The following is a 15,196-nucleotide window of genomic DNA, read 5'->3' as shown; positions in this document are numbered from 1 at the left end:
CTTGCCTATTTTTTTTCTTATCCAAAAAAGAATAAACGACGGTCGATCGGCCTAAAGGAGATTCAAACCCACCCCCTTAAGGTACACAGATGACATGCGCGCCAACTGGGCTACAACCTTTTAATAACAAGGCTCATACCCATATAGTATATAATTTTTTTTTTTAATCTTGAGGCCCTATACATTTGGTGGCATGAGGCCCAAGCCTCAAAATACTTGAGCTTGGGCCGACCCTGTTATTATACAGTTTAAATTGTTCAACCCGTGTAACACACGGGGAACTAACCTAGTTACGAGATATTTGATAATGAATAATTGATATTCTATACATTAGCAAGTGGCAACATCGTAAATTTGTCGAAAATAGAATAATGTCTTTTGAATTCTGTGGTCTACCGGAGGAATTTCGTGTTGTTCACGTATTTTTATATTAGTTTATTTAATCACATGTTTTTATGCTTACTTTTTTTATTTCCTTAGTAGAATATATGATTTTCAATAAAGCTAGACTGTTATGATATTAGAAAATACTTTAAACTTATTTCCTTAGTAGAATATTACTAAAAAAGACGTAATTTTTAATAGGAGAATAGGTCTGTAATAATCTCAATTAGACATTATTGGTCATTGTCAGTTCCACCTTTAAATATTCCCCATGCCAGTCCCACCTTTCACTTATTTTTCCTCCACCGGTCCTCAGTTAAAAAACTTAACGGAGTTAAGTTTTTTTTCTGAATTACAAGTTGACGTTTTAGGGCTTTTGATCAAAACGAGGATACGAGTCGAATGATGTAAAACTTAACTTAAAATTGTGCTCCAAACGATGGAAACGACGTTTCAATTCTGGTGTTTAAACTTCCAATTAACAAAAATCAAGTCGTTTGGAGCATCGTTTCGAGGTAAGTTTTACATCAATAGACTCGTATCCTCGTTCTGATCAAAAGCCCTAATACGTCAGTTTGTAGTTAAGTTTTTTTTAATTGAGGCCCGGTGGAGGAAAAATAGGTGAAGGAGGGACTGACATGAGGAATATTCAAAGGTAGGATTGACAATGACCAATAACATCTAGTTGGGACTATTACAGGTCAATTCCCTTTTTAATACAGTTTTCTAGTGATTTTCAATAAAGCTAGACTATTATAGTATTAAAAATAATACTTTAAATAAAGGCACCAACTTATATTGTAAGTTATCATGATTTTCTATAATGATGATCAATCGGATAGAAAGTGGACTTTGGTTTAGAGTTTGCACATGATTGTGGGATTTAGTTTTATTTAATAGAAGTATATAATATTTGTCTAGATATATCGGTATATTTAACAAAAGTAGCTGAAATTGAAAACTATAAGCTTTATTGGAAGTTAAAATTGATTGTATACAAAATGTATAGTTACATTCACGGAAAACACAAAACCCCTTAAAAGCACCTTCAACTTTAAATTACTATTCAAAACATAAAACGAGATTCAAATCCTAATAAAGTTGTAAATATGGCAAACCAAAATGAAGAAACAAGAATGACCGAGAACACTTGTTGTGAAGAATGGTTAAACAAGAATGGAGTCGGTGGCATCTTTCTGAAAATATAATTGTCTTATGTTAGTTGAAAGTGGTAATAGTTCCTAACTGCGGTTGAGACTTGTAAGGACAATTGTGTCGTCTTAAACTCACTAGTGACTTATTATTTTGATTTATACCATATGAACTAACACTGCGAGCACCGGTTACATAATGTTTATAGAACTACATGTAGTCCTTTGTTTGAATGATTGATATATAAGATATTGTCAACAATTTTTTGTTGTAATATATATTTTTGGTTATCCTATATAAGACCATCCGTAGTGGGGCAGTATTTGGGCGTTTTTTGCCTCAAAAACGCCCCACCACGCCCAGACACCACCCCAGGGGCGTTTTTTTTTTTTGCCCAAATTGCTTTTGGCGTTGTTTTTTCCACGCCCAGCTTCATTCCTTTTCTCCAATCACCTTGATCTTCCTTTTTGTTTGTCCAATGAGATTATTGATGTTTTTTTAATTTAATTTTATTACAAACATAATGCCCACAATGCCCACATCCCCACTACACCCGTTTAGAAAACGCTCCATAATGCCCCATTGCTGACTGGACTGCCACATGACGCAAAACTCCCAAAGATATGAGCATTACCACTACATATGGTCTAATACATTGTTTAAGGCATTAGAAATACATTCCATAATTATGGTCCAACGTTTGAGATATAGAAACAATCAAGCATTACCTCACACCATCCTACATAATACATTGCTTACTTCCGTTCTCATTTTCTTTAAAACATCCCGAAAAGCAAACAGGTCAAACTCACACGACTATTAACGCCAAGCGTAGAAATACCATATTATATCTCTTACCAATTTTCATATATCTTTAGTGAATTTCTTTTATATATTTACCCTCATATCTTTATACAAGTATACAACCCGTATAAAGTCTGATAGCCCCCAATATATTATTTCCTCTTCTTCTATAATATATAAGACTATACTTTGAAACTGACAAAAGAAGTTGAAAACATTATTAAAAAGGAGATTAAAAACGTTTCAAATTGTTTATCGGATATACATGAAATATTCAAATACAATTATTGGTTGTCCTTTTGTTTTTATGCTTGCCTTGTTTGCATCAATGCATCATATATCAACTTGGTTACAGCTAAATATCGTTAATTATTTTATTATTATTATATTCTATACGTACATATAAAATAAAACATGCTTAAATAATATTCTAAAATTAAAAAATGGAGGAAAAGAAAATTAAAAAAAAATGGAAAAGGGGGAGCAAGTAGCGGCACATGTTAGGTGCTGGGGCCCACTGATTTGAATAAGTCACCACTAGTAATAGTAACACCACAATTAACACATGCCAAAAAACACACCGCAAAAAAAATCCCCTAAAAAAGATGTCGCCACTTGGACCAACCATTTCCTCATATAATGAAAACCAAACCTCCATTTCTGTTCAACCTCAACCTCCTCCTCAATTGTTTTTGAATCATGTCTAAACAATACATCAAGAAGAAGTCCACTGTTGCACAAACCTGCAATCAGTTGAGCTTGTTCCTCAAAGACAAACACAAAGGCTGTCTTAGAGATCTTCATCTCGGAATCAACGCCAAATCTCATGATGATGATTCAGGTACATATCTTATTCTTTTCTATCATTAATTCATATCATATATATCTAGTGGCGAAGCTTGAGATTTCCGACCGGGGTTGAAAATGTATATACAAAAAATTTCTATAAAACTGGGGGTCAAAAACGTATATACCCAAAAATTTCTATACGAAAACTACATACTCTCCACTAACGAGCGAAAAGTTCGGGGGGTCGGCCGCCCCCTCCCACCCCCCACAAAGCTACGCCCTTGTATATATCTTTTTCTTTCCACGATAGATAAATACATCACAACCTGCACACAAGATGCATATATATATGTCTTTCTACCATAAATACATCACAACCTGCACGCTGCAAGATTTGAACTAGGGATGAGCATCTTGTACTTGGTACCGCTACCGAATTATTTTGGGTACCCACTTTTTTACGTTTTCGGTACTGATACTTTCGGTACGGTTCCAGTAAAATACCTATTTTTACCTTCAAATAACTGGTGCCGTACCGAACATTGGTACCGGTACCAAATATAAACGATACCGGTACCACGCATATCCCTAATTTGAACTACCGTTTGACTGTACAGGATGTTAATAATTTGAACTACCCTTTGGGACAATTAAAGATGTTAATAATTTGCTTTTTTTTAAATTTGGAATTTGATTCGATTTTAATTCTGTTGCAGCAAGGATGACTATTGATTTATTGAGCAACATAGAGAATCCAGATCAAAAAAACGCGCAAACAGAGAAACTAATGAATGTGAATGCAAAACCAGATGATGATACAGCGAACAAAGCTCAACAAATGACGATTTTCTACAAAGGAGAAGTGATTGTGTTTGATAATATACCAGCCGATAGAGCGAGAGATTTGATGTTAGCAGCCGGAGATTATCCTTCGTCTACCGGTAAAACAGATGCTCATGATTACTTGATAGCAACTTCAACTTTTCCTTATAACGCACGCGAATCAGATCAACCGATTGATCATCTTCGAGTTCAAGCCAACGGTCTGGATCTACCGATTGCAAGACGAGCGTCGCTCCACAAGTTTCTAGCCAAACGAAAGGACAGAGCCACCGTACGAGCACCGTATCCGGCACCGGAAGCCGGACCGTCTAAGCTTGAGCTTAATTTCGATCTAAATATGTAGAAGTTTGAGTATTGATTAACATGTTTTTACGGACTGCATCTTGCAGCTGTTTGAAAACGTTTGGTAATTTTTTTTTACTGATAGTAAGAAGACTTTTCATTGTAGCCATTGAAAACGTTTGGTAATTTTTTTTTTACTGATAGTATTGTAGCTATAGATACGTATGTATAATGTTTGTAGTTTGACCGTTTGATTCATAATTGGAAAAGCCACGTGGCGGAGTTTCTAGGGAGCTCTAGACTGGCCTTATTTGTGGCTAACATTAATTTACAAGAAATTGCTATGTAATTTTCTTATTTTTGGAATTGTGTTGATTTAATTAATAGTTAGCTTCGTTTCGCTATCAATCGGACAATAATAAAGACAATTCGAAGGTAAAAAATTATAAGTCTATATGATTCGCTAAATAAAGATAAAAAGAACACGTGAAAAATCAAAGTACAAAGGTATTCTAGATATTGTCTCTTTTTAAAAACTTTTTGTTAATTTTATACCGTTAACTCCAATCACGTGGCATGTAGTGAAATTTTTTTGGGTGTTGTCTTTCGGATGCGACATGTAAAGATAAAAGGTACACACAAACGAAAAATCAAAGTACAATGATATTCTAGATAATCTCTCTTTTTATAAACCTTTGTCAGTTTTATACTGTTAACTCCAATCACGTGGGGTGTACTGAATTTATTTATTTATTTTTTTTTTGAGTTTTGCCTTTCGGATACGCTATATAAAGATAAAAGGTACACGCAAACGAAAAATCAAAGTACAAAGATATTCCAGACATTGTCTCTTTCTAAAAACTTTTTATCAATTTTATACTGTTAACTCCAATCACATGGCATGTATTGAAATTTTATTGAGTTTTGCCTTTCGGGAGAGTTAAATAAAGATAAAAGGTACACGCAAACGAAAAAATCAAAGTACAAAGATAATCCAGACATTGTCTCTTTTTAAAAACTTTTTGTCAATTTTATACTGTTAACTCCAATCACGTGGCATGTATTGATTTTTTTTTTTTTTTTTTTTGAGTTTTGCCTTTTGGATGCGTTAACTAAAGATAAAAAGTACACGTAAACGAAAAATCAAAGTACAAAGATATTCTAGACATTGTCTCCTTTTAAAAACTTTTTGTCAGTTTTATAAAGTTAAATCCAATCACGTGGAATGAAGTGAATATTTTTTGGAATTTGTCTTTAAATTGCTATAATGAGTGCCGGTATTGTAACGAATGAATTGATACTATCGAATTTCCGTCACATTACGCAAGGAAATCTTACTAGTTTTGGTTATATCACCTCGTCCTTAACTTATAAATTAAAGTTTCTTGTTCCACCTATCATGAGGTCCTTGAAAAACATATATACAGTGAAGCAAGATACAACTTAACAGGCAAAACATCTATGTTCTATGGAAAGTAAAGAATCATATCTTAACAACTAAAAATAGACTGTATACGGCGTAATATTTTCTTTTTGGAATTCAAGTTTACATGAGAAATAGTATTAATCATCATAGTATTTATGTAGTTATGATGGTTGCACTACAAGAAAAAACCCTTATAGGGAGGACATCTATAGGGACAACATATGTCCTTTCTATAGATTACCCTATAGAGACGACATGTTGTTTCTATAGGGTTTTCGTGCCTTTTTAGATAGATTACCTTATAGGGACGACATATCCTCTCTATAAAGGGAAAATAATTTTTTTTTACTTTTTTTTTATTATGTAGTTTGTTGAATTGGAAACTTTAAAAAACGTTTAACTTATAGAGACGACATGTTGTCTCTATAACTTAAAATATTTTTATTGTAATTTAATTTTATTAATGATCAATATGTATAAAAATTAAAATAAAACTAAAAAATAAAGTTTAACTTATAGAAACGACATGTCGTCCCTATAAACCCATTAAGTTTATTAATTTATTCTTGTTTTAACTAAAAATATATATTTAAACCTATAGAGACGACATGTCGTCTCTAAAATTTTTGAAATAAAAATTTTAAAAAATAAATAAAATAACCTATAGAAAGGACATATCGTCTCTAAAATATTTGACATAAAATTTTTAAAAAATAAATAAAATAACCTATAGAAAGGACATATCGTCTCTACAGGAAACATAATTTTGATTTGTTTTTTACTTTTGGTTAAATCGTAAATTAAACAGACCAATGGGGGAATGACAGTAAGCTGCCGGCATGACTGTAATTTTACACTGGGGGCAAAATTGTAATTTCACCAGGAAAACAAACAAAAACGATGGGAAAAATGTAAATTTAAGTTGAGGGAAAAATTGTAACTTGGCTGTGAGAAAAAAAACTAATGGCAAAATTATAAATTTATACGGGGCAAAATCGTAATTTTGAACTGAGAGCAAAATTAGAATTTTTAGCTGGGAGCAAAAGCGTGAATTTATTTTTAAGTGGGGGTAAAAACATAATTTTGAACTGATGGCAAAATCATAATTTTAAGGGAAAAAACTAATGGCAAAACTGTAAATTGAAACAGGGCAAAATCGTATTTTTTAATCGGGGGCAAAATAGAAATATTTAGCTGCGAGCAAAAGCGTAAATTTATTTTTAAATGGGGGCAAAAACATAATTTTGAACTGATGGCATAATCATAATTTTAAAACGGAATAAAATCGTAAATATTTTGGGTCAACAGAGTAGTGCTAGGCAGCTGCCTAACACTATTAAGCTCGGCCGCCCATTTAGGCCAATAGAACGCAAGGACTATTGCCCCACATTGAATTTGTAGATATTAAATAAAATATAAAAAAGTAAACATCCGTTTTGCTCCCTGTGGTTTGATCATTTTAACGGTTTTGCTCCAATAGTTTAAAAATAGCCATTTTCCTCCCTGATTATTTTAACTTGTCTTGATTTTGCTCCCAGCCTCTAACTCCATCAGAGAGGGAAACTGACGACAAACTCGAAAGATTAGGGAGCAAACTGGCGACAAACTCGAGAGATCAGGGAGGAAAATGGCTATTTTTAAACTATTGGAGCAAAACCGTTAAAATTACCAAACTACAGGGAGCAAAACGAAAGTTTACTCAAAAATAAAACCTTAAGAGAGAAGATGTCCTCTCTATAAGATTTTAGCAAATAAAAATATAGGGTAAAGTTCTTGTACAAATAATCTTAACATACTAAACATACAAATTGAAGGAAACTCAAAAAGACAAGGTGACATTTTTGTAATTATCAATAACTATCAAAGTTACTCTACAAATATACCTAAAAAAACCTAACCACTCCCCCCACCCCCAAAAAAAACCTAAACCCCCCACCCCCTCACCCCCCAAAAACCTAAAAAAAACCTACCCCCCCCCCCCCCCAAAAAAAAAAACCTAACCCCCCCACCCCCAAAAACCTAAAAAAACCTAACCCCCACCCCCACCCCCAAAAACCTAAAAAAAACCTAACCCCCCCCCACCCAAGCTAAAATGCTAAAAACTAAACCCCCCAAAAAACCTAAAAAAATCTAAAAAAATAAAAAAAAAACACACAAATTATTTTATTTTATTTTTTTAACATTTTTTTATTAAAAAATCGCTACTTTTAGTAGCAGCCAAATTTTTTTTTTTTTTTTTTTGCTAACGAAATGTAGCGATTTTTTAATAAAAAATGTTAAAAAAAAATTGTGTTTTTTTAGGTATTTTTGGTTGTAACTTTGATAGTTGGTGGTAATTACAAAAATGTCACCTTGTCTTTTTGGGTTTTTACTTCAATTTGTATGTTTAGTATGTTAAGATTATTTGTATTTGATCTTTTGTGTAAAAATATATTCACTATTAGAGACGACTTATCGCTGCTAATGCCCAAAAAAAACAGGCGCCAAAATTCCCCCCATTTTAACCCTAAACCCTCTCTTTCTTCACCAAAATTCGCCCCTCTCAGTCCCAAAATTCCCCTCTTTCTCTCCTTCCACTACCGTATACCAAGATGGTTCGGTATCCCCTAGAAGTTCTTGCCATTTTTGATACTGTGCTCATGGATATGGTTAGTAGAATCAACCCCTTGTTTGAGAAGCATATACAGGCGAGGATTTTTAATCTCAAAACCTCTACTTCCATGAGGACTCTCAACCCATCTGGTTCGTTCCTTCCTTCGTTTTAACTTTATTATTAAACCTTTCTTTCTGTTGAGAACATTGAAGGTCTTTTTGCTTATTATTATTATTTAATTCATTACCAGATATTGAGAAGATAGTATCATTGAAGGGAGTCATTAGATGCAGTTCCAAGGGAAGCAGTTTTCAGGTGTCTAGTTTGTGGCCATTTCTCAGATCCAATTGTCGTAGATAAAGGTAACCTTACGCCCAATTTATTCAGTTCAGATTGTCATGTTTATTTTTATAAATCTTTTTTTTTTTGTGGCATTTGGTGTTACCTGGATGAATTAGTGAACATACTGTTAAGTTTTATTGAGTTTATGCACTCGTGTAATTCAGATAGTGTATAAGGAAGAACGTAAAATTTTAAACCAGTTTTGCATATCTGTGACTTAAAAGAAGCGTTTAAGCAACCCAACCTCATAGTCTTTATGCAGGTGATGCCCACTATTTGCTAGTTATCGACCTGACCCGTTCATGAAAGGAACACGATTAAACCCTGACCCATTTTGGAATTCAGTTATTATGTGAGTAAATAATATTTTTAGGGTTGCATAAAAAAACAAAAGGAATTAGCAGGTTGATTAACCCCATCTGATGCAAACCCATCACGTTCTTTTGCCATAGTTACATAATTACATCTTATAGATGGTGAAATGAAATCAATTTCAGGCTGATGCACTTCGTTAGAGATTCGATGCGAACAAAGAACGTGGTTGGTTTCTCTTTCTTTTTTGTTATGATTGTGTTTACTATTCTTAGTGTGAAATTAGGATTTGACTTGTTCATAATTATAGGGATTACAGGGTAACATGAATGCAACTGAAAATATAGGCACTTCAACAGATGTCGAATGTGTTGGTAAGTTGATTTTTTTTTCATTTTTTTCCTTCAGCTGAGAGGATCTTCTGAATTTTACTGTGTGTTGGTGTGCGTGCTTCTGTGACAATTTGTTAGCTCCCAACCCTGGAAAACTTGGGCGATCGTGTTGCTGCTTTTGAAAACTTGGCAATTTTATTAGATGATCTATGGGAGTTTTATGGTCTATGACTAAGTGTTGTTAATTAACTGGTCGATGACTTAGTGGCGACTTTTGGCACCTTTGGCGATGACAAAGTCGCCGCTAAAACTCCGTTTACCTGTGGTGATGGATAATGGGATTGTTTATGAAGATAGACATCATCTCAGGATAAATTACCATATTATTGTGCTACTTACTTGAATCATAACTTGCAATCACTTGGAATGGACGATTTAATGATTTAAAGAATGTATTAGAATTGATGTTTTTCATTGATCGTTATTGAAACTGTCACTTAATGGAAGATTGTAAACGTATTTGTAAACGTACCTGTGAAAGACGAACACGCTACCGCACCACCCCGCCACACCACACCACGCCATCTCTATACGCTTCAATCTGCGACGCGACTCCGAAACCGGTACGTACATTCCGAAATCCTTTGTAATTTCAGTGGATTTGTTGGTAACTTTAGTAGATCTGTGTCGTTTGACCTTTTGAGGTTTTGATATCGTGATGTTTGACTTTTTTTTAGTCAAAGACAAGTGTTGTTAGGGTTACGGGTCTGGGTATGAGTACACGTTGGTTTCTTTTTTTCAGATTGTGCCGATAGAACACCAGGGCTGCAGGGTTGCTTATGCAAATATGAAGTAGGTGATACGTTAGTTTATCTTTCATTTACACACCCTTGCTCCTATTTTAAAAATGTTATAAGTTTCATTAATTGATACAGTAAAGTTGTTTAAAGTTTCTTTTGTTTCAAATGCCATGCCTTTTTGACCAAAATTTTAAACTTTGGTCTTCTTTTGTTTGGCCTGATCATTGACTGATACAGTAAGTTGTTTTCTTTGTTTTTTTTGCAGTGTGTAGCTTCACATCCAGACACACAAACGTTGTTCTTTAATGGTAATTTCTAAGCTCTTATAATTTGTGAATCGAATGTGAGTAGTCAATGTGTGAATCACTAAAATATAGGATATAAATTAATACATTTTATGCTACGACATAGTTTAGTTATAATTGGAAATAACTTATATTATACTATTTCATTATTGCTAACCAAACAACAAAAGTTACCAATTGCAAGTGATAATTGTGCATAATCATTGTGCTTATGCAGGTGGGTTGATGAAGTTAATTTCAGATGCATCATGGGTACTTATACAAGAATTTATGGATAAACATGCAATAGATTATGTGGCTCTCTATTCTCTTTCGTAGGTATGTGTATACCAGCATGCATTAACGCACATGCCATAGATAGGACCACTAATCAACTGCATATATGAACTCACAAGTGGAAATGTATAAACTGTAGGCTCATATTCAGTTTGTTCTAAAACTCGGATTTTAGAGATGAACAAAGTTTTTGAGTTCGAGTTACCCAACTAAGTTTGGAAACAAAGATGCTGAGTTTGAGTTACCCAATGAAGAAGCGGATGATGGTAGCGGTGATGACACATATGTAGAATTATTATATTTTATATGTCATGTGATTTAATGTCGTGTTTGTGACTTAAAACAAACACGGAATTACGTTTTTGACATTTATGTAGTTTATGCTTATGTAGTTTATATCTATTTAGTTTTTGGGTGTCGTGAACCAAAAAATTGGCATCTTTTGATATGACAATTGGAAAAAAAAAACACAAAAAAAGTTTCAATGGCGACATAAGTCGTCGCTAACGATGTTTAGTCTTTAGCGACGAAAACGTTATAGCAGTGATTATGCAATAGCGACAGTATGGGGTGTTAGCGACGAAGCAATAGTGGCGACGCCTTTAGTGACGACACGTCACTAGTGCCTTTAGCGACGATTTTGGCTACAAATAGCGATGACATATGTTGTCGCTAAAGCCCGGATTTCTTATGGAGACAACATGTCGTCTCTATAGGGGAAAACCTGTTTTTTTTTTTTTTTTTTTATAAAGAAAAACGTATAGAAAGGATAAGTCGTCTCTATATGGCTTATATGTTTTTATTTTTATTTTTTTAAAGAGAACCTATAGAGACGACATGTCGTCTCTATAGATGAAAATATATTTTTTTATTTTTTTATAAAGAAAAACCTATAGAGACAACAAATCGTCTCTATAGGGCTTAAATGTTTTTTATTTTTATTTTTTAAAGAAAACCTATAGAGACGACATATCGTCTCTATAGGGTTTAAAAAATATTAGAATAAACATTTCTTTTATTTAGTGAATATTAAGTTTAATTTTTAGTTTTTTTTTGCCCAAACTTGTAGGGACGACATGTCGTCTCTACAAACTCCTCTATAGCAAGGACACCTATAGGGACGACTTTTATGACCTATAGGGACGAGGCTCTAGAGACAAATTTTATAGAGACGATATGTTGTCTCTATAGTTGAAAAAGGCCTGTAGAGACAACATGTCCTTTCTATAAGCTGAAAAAATGTTGTCCCTATAAGGTTTTTTTCTTGTAAATTGGTTTTCTCATCTAGCTGTTAGATTATTCTATGCTAGATTCAGTTCTCAATTTATTTTAGTTTTGTATACATATTAAGTGATATTTTGCTATTTATTTGTCGGTTATGTTAAAACTCAAAAATGCACTTTGTGTATAGGTGTCCAATCCAACCGACATACATTTCTAAATGGTATGTACCTTCCCAACATTGTTGTAAAATGTTGGTGCTCACAAGTTCTCATCTTTTAAGGAGTCATTAATACCTACATATATTTTTTTTAAATAACAATTTCATTTAAATAAAAATTACATTAAAAAAATCTTAAATTATAAAGTAAAAAAAAACTAAACATTGCAAATTAAAAAACTAAACATCACTAGTTTGCTTTAAATTATGTAGTTTTATTTTTATTTGATGAAGTTTACTTTTTTTACAGGGCTGTAAACGAACCGAACGTTCAGCGAACAGTTCGTGAACCGTTCGGCGGGAAGTTCGTTTATGTTCGTTCGTTTAATAAACGAACGAACATGAACAAGAAATTTCGTTCGATTAGTTAAATGAACGAACATGAACAGAGGTCTCATTCGTTCGATTGTGTTCGTGAACGTTCGGTAAGATATTCATGAGCATTCGTTCATATGCGTTCGTTTATGTTCGTATGTTTATGTTTTAATTAAAGATTTTTGTGCTTTCATATATTTTATCTATACTTTTTATATTATTAAACTTTTATTTATTTTATTACCCTAATAATTAAACTAGGAAACCTTCTTTCACATTGTTTATACACCATTTCCTTTTCTTTTCTCATTATTTACATCGGCGAATACGATTGACCTCTATTCCACAATAAGGGATTCAAGTTCCAGTGCTATTCTCTGGCCATCTACCTTTATCCTTCGTCGTGTTCGCCAAATTTATTTGTGTTTGTGAACCGTTCGCGAACACGCTCATTTCCTTAATGAACGAACACGAACATAACATCTCGTTCGGTAGGTGTTCATGAACCGTTCATGAACACATTTATTTCCTTAACGAACAAACACGAACAAGGACTTGTTCATGTTCGTTCGGTTCGTTTACAACCCTACTTTTTTATCTAATATTTTTATTAGCCCAGCCCAACCCATTGATAATTGTTTTAAGTGGATTTTAGGTTCCATTGATACTTGTTTCTTTCTCTGGAGAACGAACAAACGAAAGAGGCAGGCCGTCCTCCTCCATCTCAGGTCACTTCTTCCTTCATTTTCAGTTTTCTTATATGCAATTCAACGGTAAAAACGGTAACATTACGTTCCCAATTTCAAACCTTCACGCGTGTTATAAGATTGACGCGTTGTAGAGATGGGCGACGACGATGTATCATATACCACCACGCGTGATCAGCCCTTCATAACGGGACGTCCTGTCTCCCCTAAGCAGGGGCGGACCTAACTAACAAATATCGGGTTCCCGAGAACCCATTCGGTTTTTAATTTTTAGTGTAAATATATATAACAAACTGAAAAGGAACCCATAAGTAAAATATAAAAGGAACCCATAAACAAAAAACTTTGGTTCTCCACTGGTTAAGTCCGCGTTATTCTTCCCAAGACACCTGGGTTCGAATCCCGTATAAACCATTATTAATCATTTTTGTTCCGGTTTTTTTCCTATTTTTATTTTTTTTCTTTAATGTAAAAAACCCATTTAGGGTTACAACAAAACAAGTTAACATACCCAAAACAAAAAAAAAAACCATGAGCGCACAAGATCAGGCCTTTCCCATCTACACTTCAGCGGCGCCTCCACCTTCAGTGAATCAGCGACCACCTGCACCTCCGCCGACACCGGCCGCCGTCCTCCTCCGCCGACTCTAAACAACATCAGGTCTTTCCCATCTCTTTTACATCTGCAAATGTTTTGATTTTTGATTTAGTTGAGTTGAGAATCCGAGTAGGTTTGCAGTGTTAAACCCAAATTTGAAGTAGAAATGAGTTTATTTGGAGCCCTAGTTAGAAATTTGGTGTGTGATTTGCCTTTTGTATGTAGAATTGGAAACGGTGAGTTTTGATTATGAACTAGACATCAATGAGCTTTTAGATTTATTTGTTCTTTTTTATTTACAAAACCCATATTTATTTAGGGTTAAACTATAAAAACGGATGTTTGTACCTGTAACTTGTGGATGATTAGCAAAATTTGGGTATAATCTCATTAACCTGAAATTGTTTGTATTGAGAATGCATACAACCTACTTTAGCCATTATGCTCAGTATTACATCTTTCTATATTTTAGATGAAAGGAATTGTAGGCAACTTGTGTATACATTATTTCTGATTCTCAGCAAATGGATTCGGTTTTTTATTATTTTTTTGCTGTGTTCAAAAATTACATGAAGTAAACACACCAGTTTGATTCTTCAATGCAACAACATTTGGGTATGGTTTTATGGGTTTCGAAATTATTGAAAAGTAGGGGTCAACAAAACAATTTCTTCATCTTGTCATACTTAGACTATTGGAGGGGTCAACACAAAAAGTGACTTTAGTGATAAAGCCCGACCACCTGACTCAAATTACTTTTGTAAAAGTTTATTAGAAATCACCTAGAGAAATGTGTTTCTAAGGAGACGAAGATAGATAATAGGATAGAAATCTTTAGCGATAAAGCCTGACCCGACCCGAAAATTCTAACGTTGGGTTGAACGAAATTGAGCACCTAAAAAAATGAACCCAATGAAAAAAAATCCTGGATCCGCCACTGCCCCTAAGAGGAAGCCATGTAGTGGGAAAAAAAGAACGAATAATCACTTTCCTAAAGGTTCATACCATTGTCAAAAGTAAATAAACATTGCCAAGATAAGGTGGTACATAGTAAAGCAATTATTTTCGATCTTTTCACCCTGTTTTCTTATTATTTCCATAATATAAATTAGCAATACATTAAGCGCGGGGGGAGGGGGGAGGGTGTGTGTTCAAAAAAAAAGAAAATTATGATCTTTCACTTTTAACCCAAAACTTTTTCATCTTTTGTATTTTAACACTTTAATTTGTTTACTTTTAACCCAAAACTTTTTATCTTTTGTAATTTAACCCAAAACTTTTTTATTTACAACTTTGGTCCCCCATACTTTTTATCTTTCGCAAGTTTTTCGTTTTACGTATCGTTCTAAATTTTGCAAGTTAATACGTCGCAACGTGCGTGTGTGGTTCAACGTTTTTGGTCTATTTTTTCACATTTGACAGAAATGTCGCAACGTGTCTATTTTCCCCCGTTGGTAAGTTGGCCGCAACGGGCAGATCCTACATTGACTTGGTT

At 33.8% G+C, this 15,196-nt stretch overlaps 2 protein-coding genes across 10 annotated transcripts; both read left to right on the top strand.

The window, feature by feature from the left end:
• The first annotated feature begins 2,958 nt into the window (after nt 1–2,958).
• On the top strand, nt 2,959–4,620 carry LOC110935454 (protein TIFY 10a). Its single transcript, XM_022177833.2, has 2 exons — nt 2,959–3,181; nt 3,846–4,620. The coding sequence occupies exons 1-2, from the start codon at nt 3,040–3,042 to the stop codon at nt 4,313–4,315; spliced, it is 612 nt and encodes a 203-aa protein (XP_022033525.1). The 5' UTR covers nt 2,959–3,039; the 3' UTR covers nt 4,316–4,620.
• Nucleotides 4,621–8,167: 3,547 nt separating this feature from the next.
• LOC110935455 lies at nt 8,168–11,046 on the top strand. 9 transcript variants are annotated; one of them, XR_002589113.2, is made up of 8 exons: nt 8,168–8,422; nt 8,524–8,635; nt 9,113–9,155; nt 9,238–9,301; nt 9,801–10,111; nt 10,325–10,367; nt 10,582–10,682; nt 10,780–11,046. XR_002589113.2 is itself a non-coding variant. In XM_022177834.2 (8 exons), exons 3-7 carry the CDS (start codon nt 9,117–9,119, stop codon nt 10,680–10,682), a joined length of 363 nt encoding a protein of 120 aa, XP_022033526.1. In that variant the 5' UTR covers nt 8,168–8,422; nt 8,524–8,635; nt 9,113–9,116; the 3' UTR covers nt 10,780–11,046. The 9 variants fall into 9 exon arrangements, 1 of the variants encoding a protein (XP_022033526.1); XR_002589112.2 differs by having other exon boundaries at nt 9,398–10,111; XR_002589111.2 differs by having other exon boundaries at nt 9,238–9,882; nt 10,062–10,111.
• Nucleotides 11,047–15,196: the final 4,150 nt, after the last annotated feature.

This window comes from Helianthus annuus, chromosome 4, assembly GCF_002127325.2.
Source record: "Helianthus annuus cultivar XRQ/B chromosome 4, HanXRQr2.0-SUNRISE, whole genome shotgun sequence".
In the NCBI taxonomy this organism is placed as follows: Eukaryota; Viridiplantae; Streptophyta; class Magnoliopsida; order Asterales; family Asteraceae; genus Helianthus; species Helianthus annuus.
Note: the sequence above shows the minus strand (reverse complement) of the source record. Positions and strands in the feature narration are given on the sequence as shown.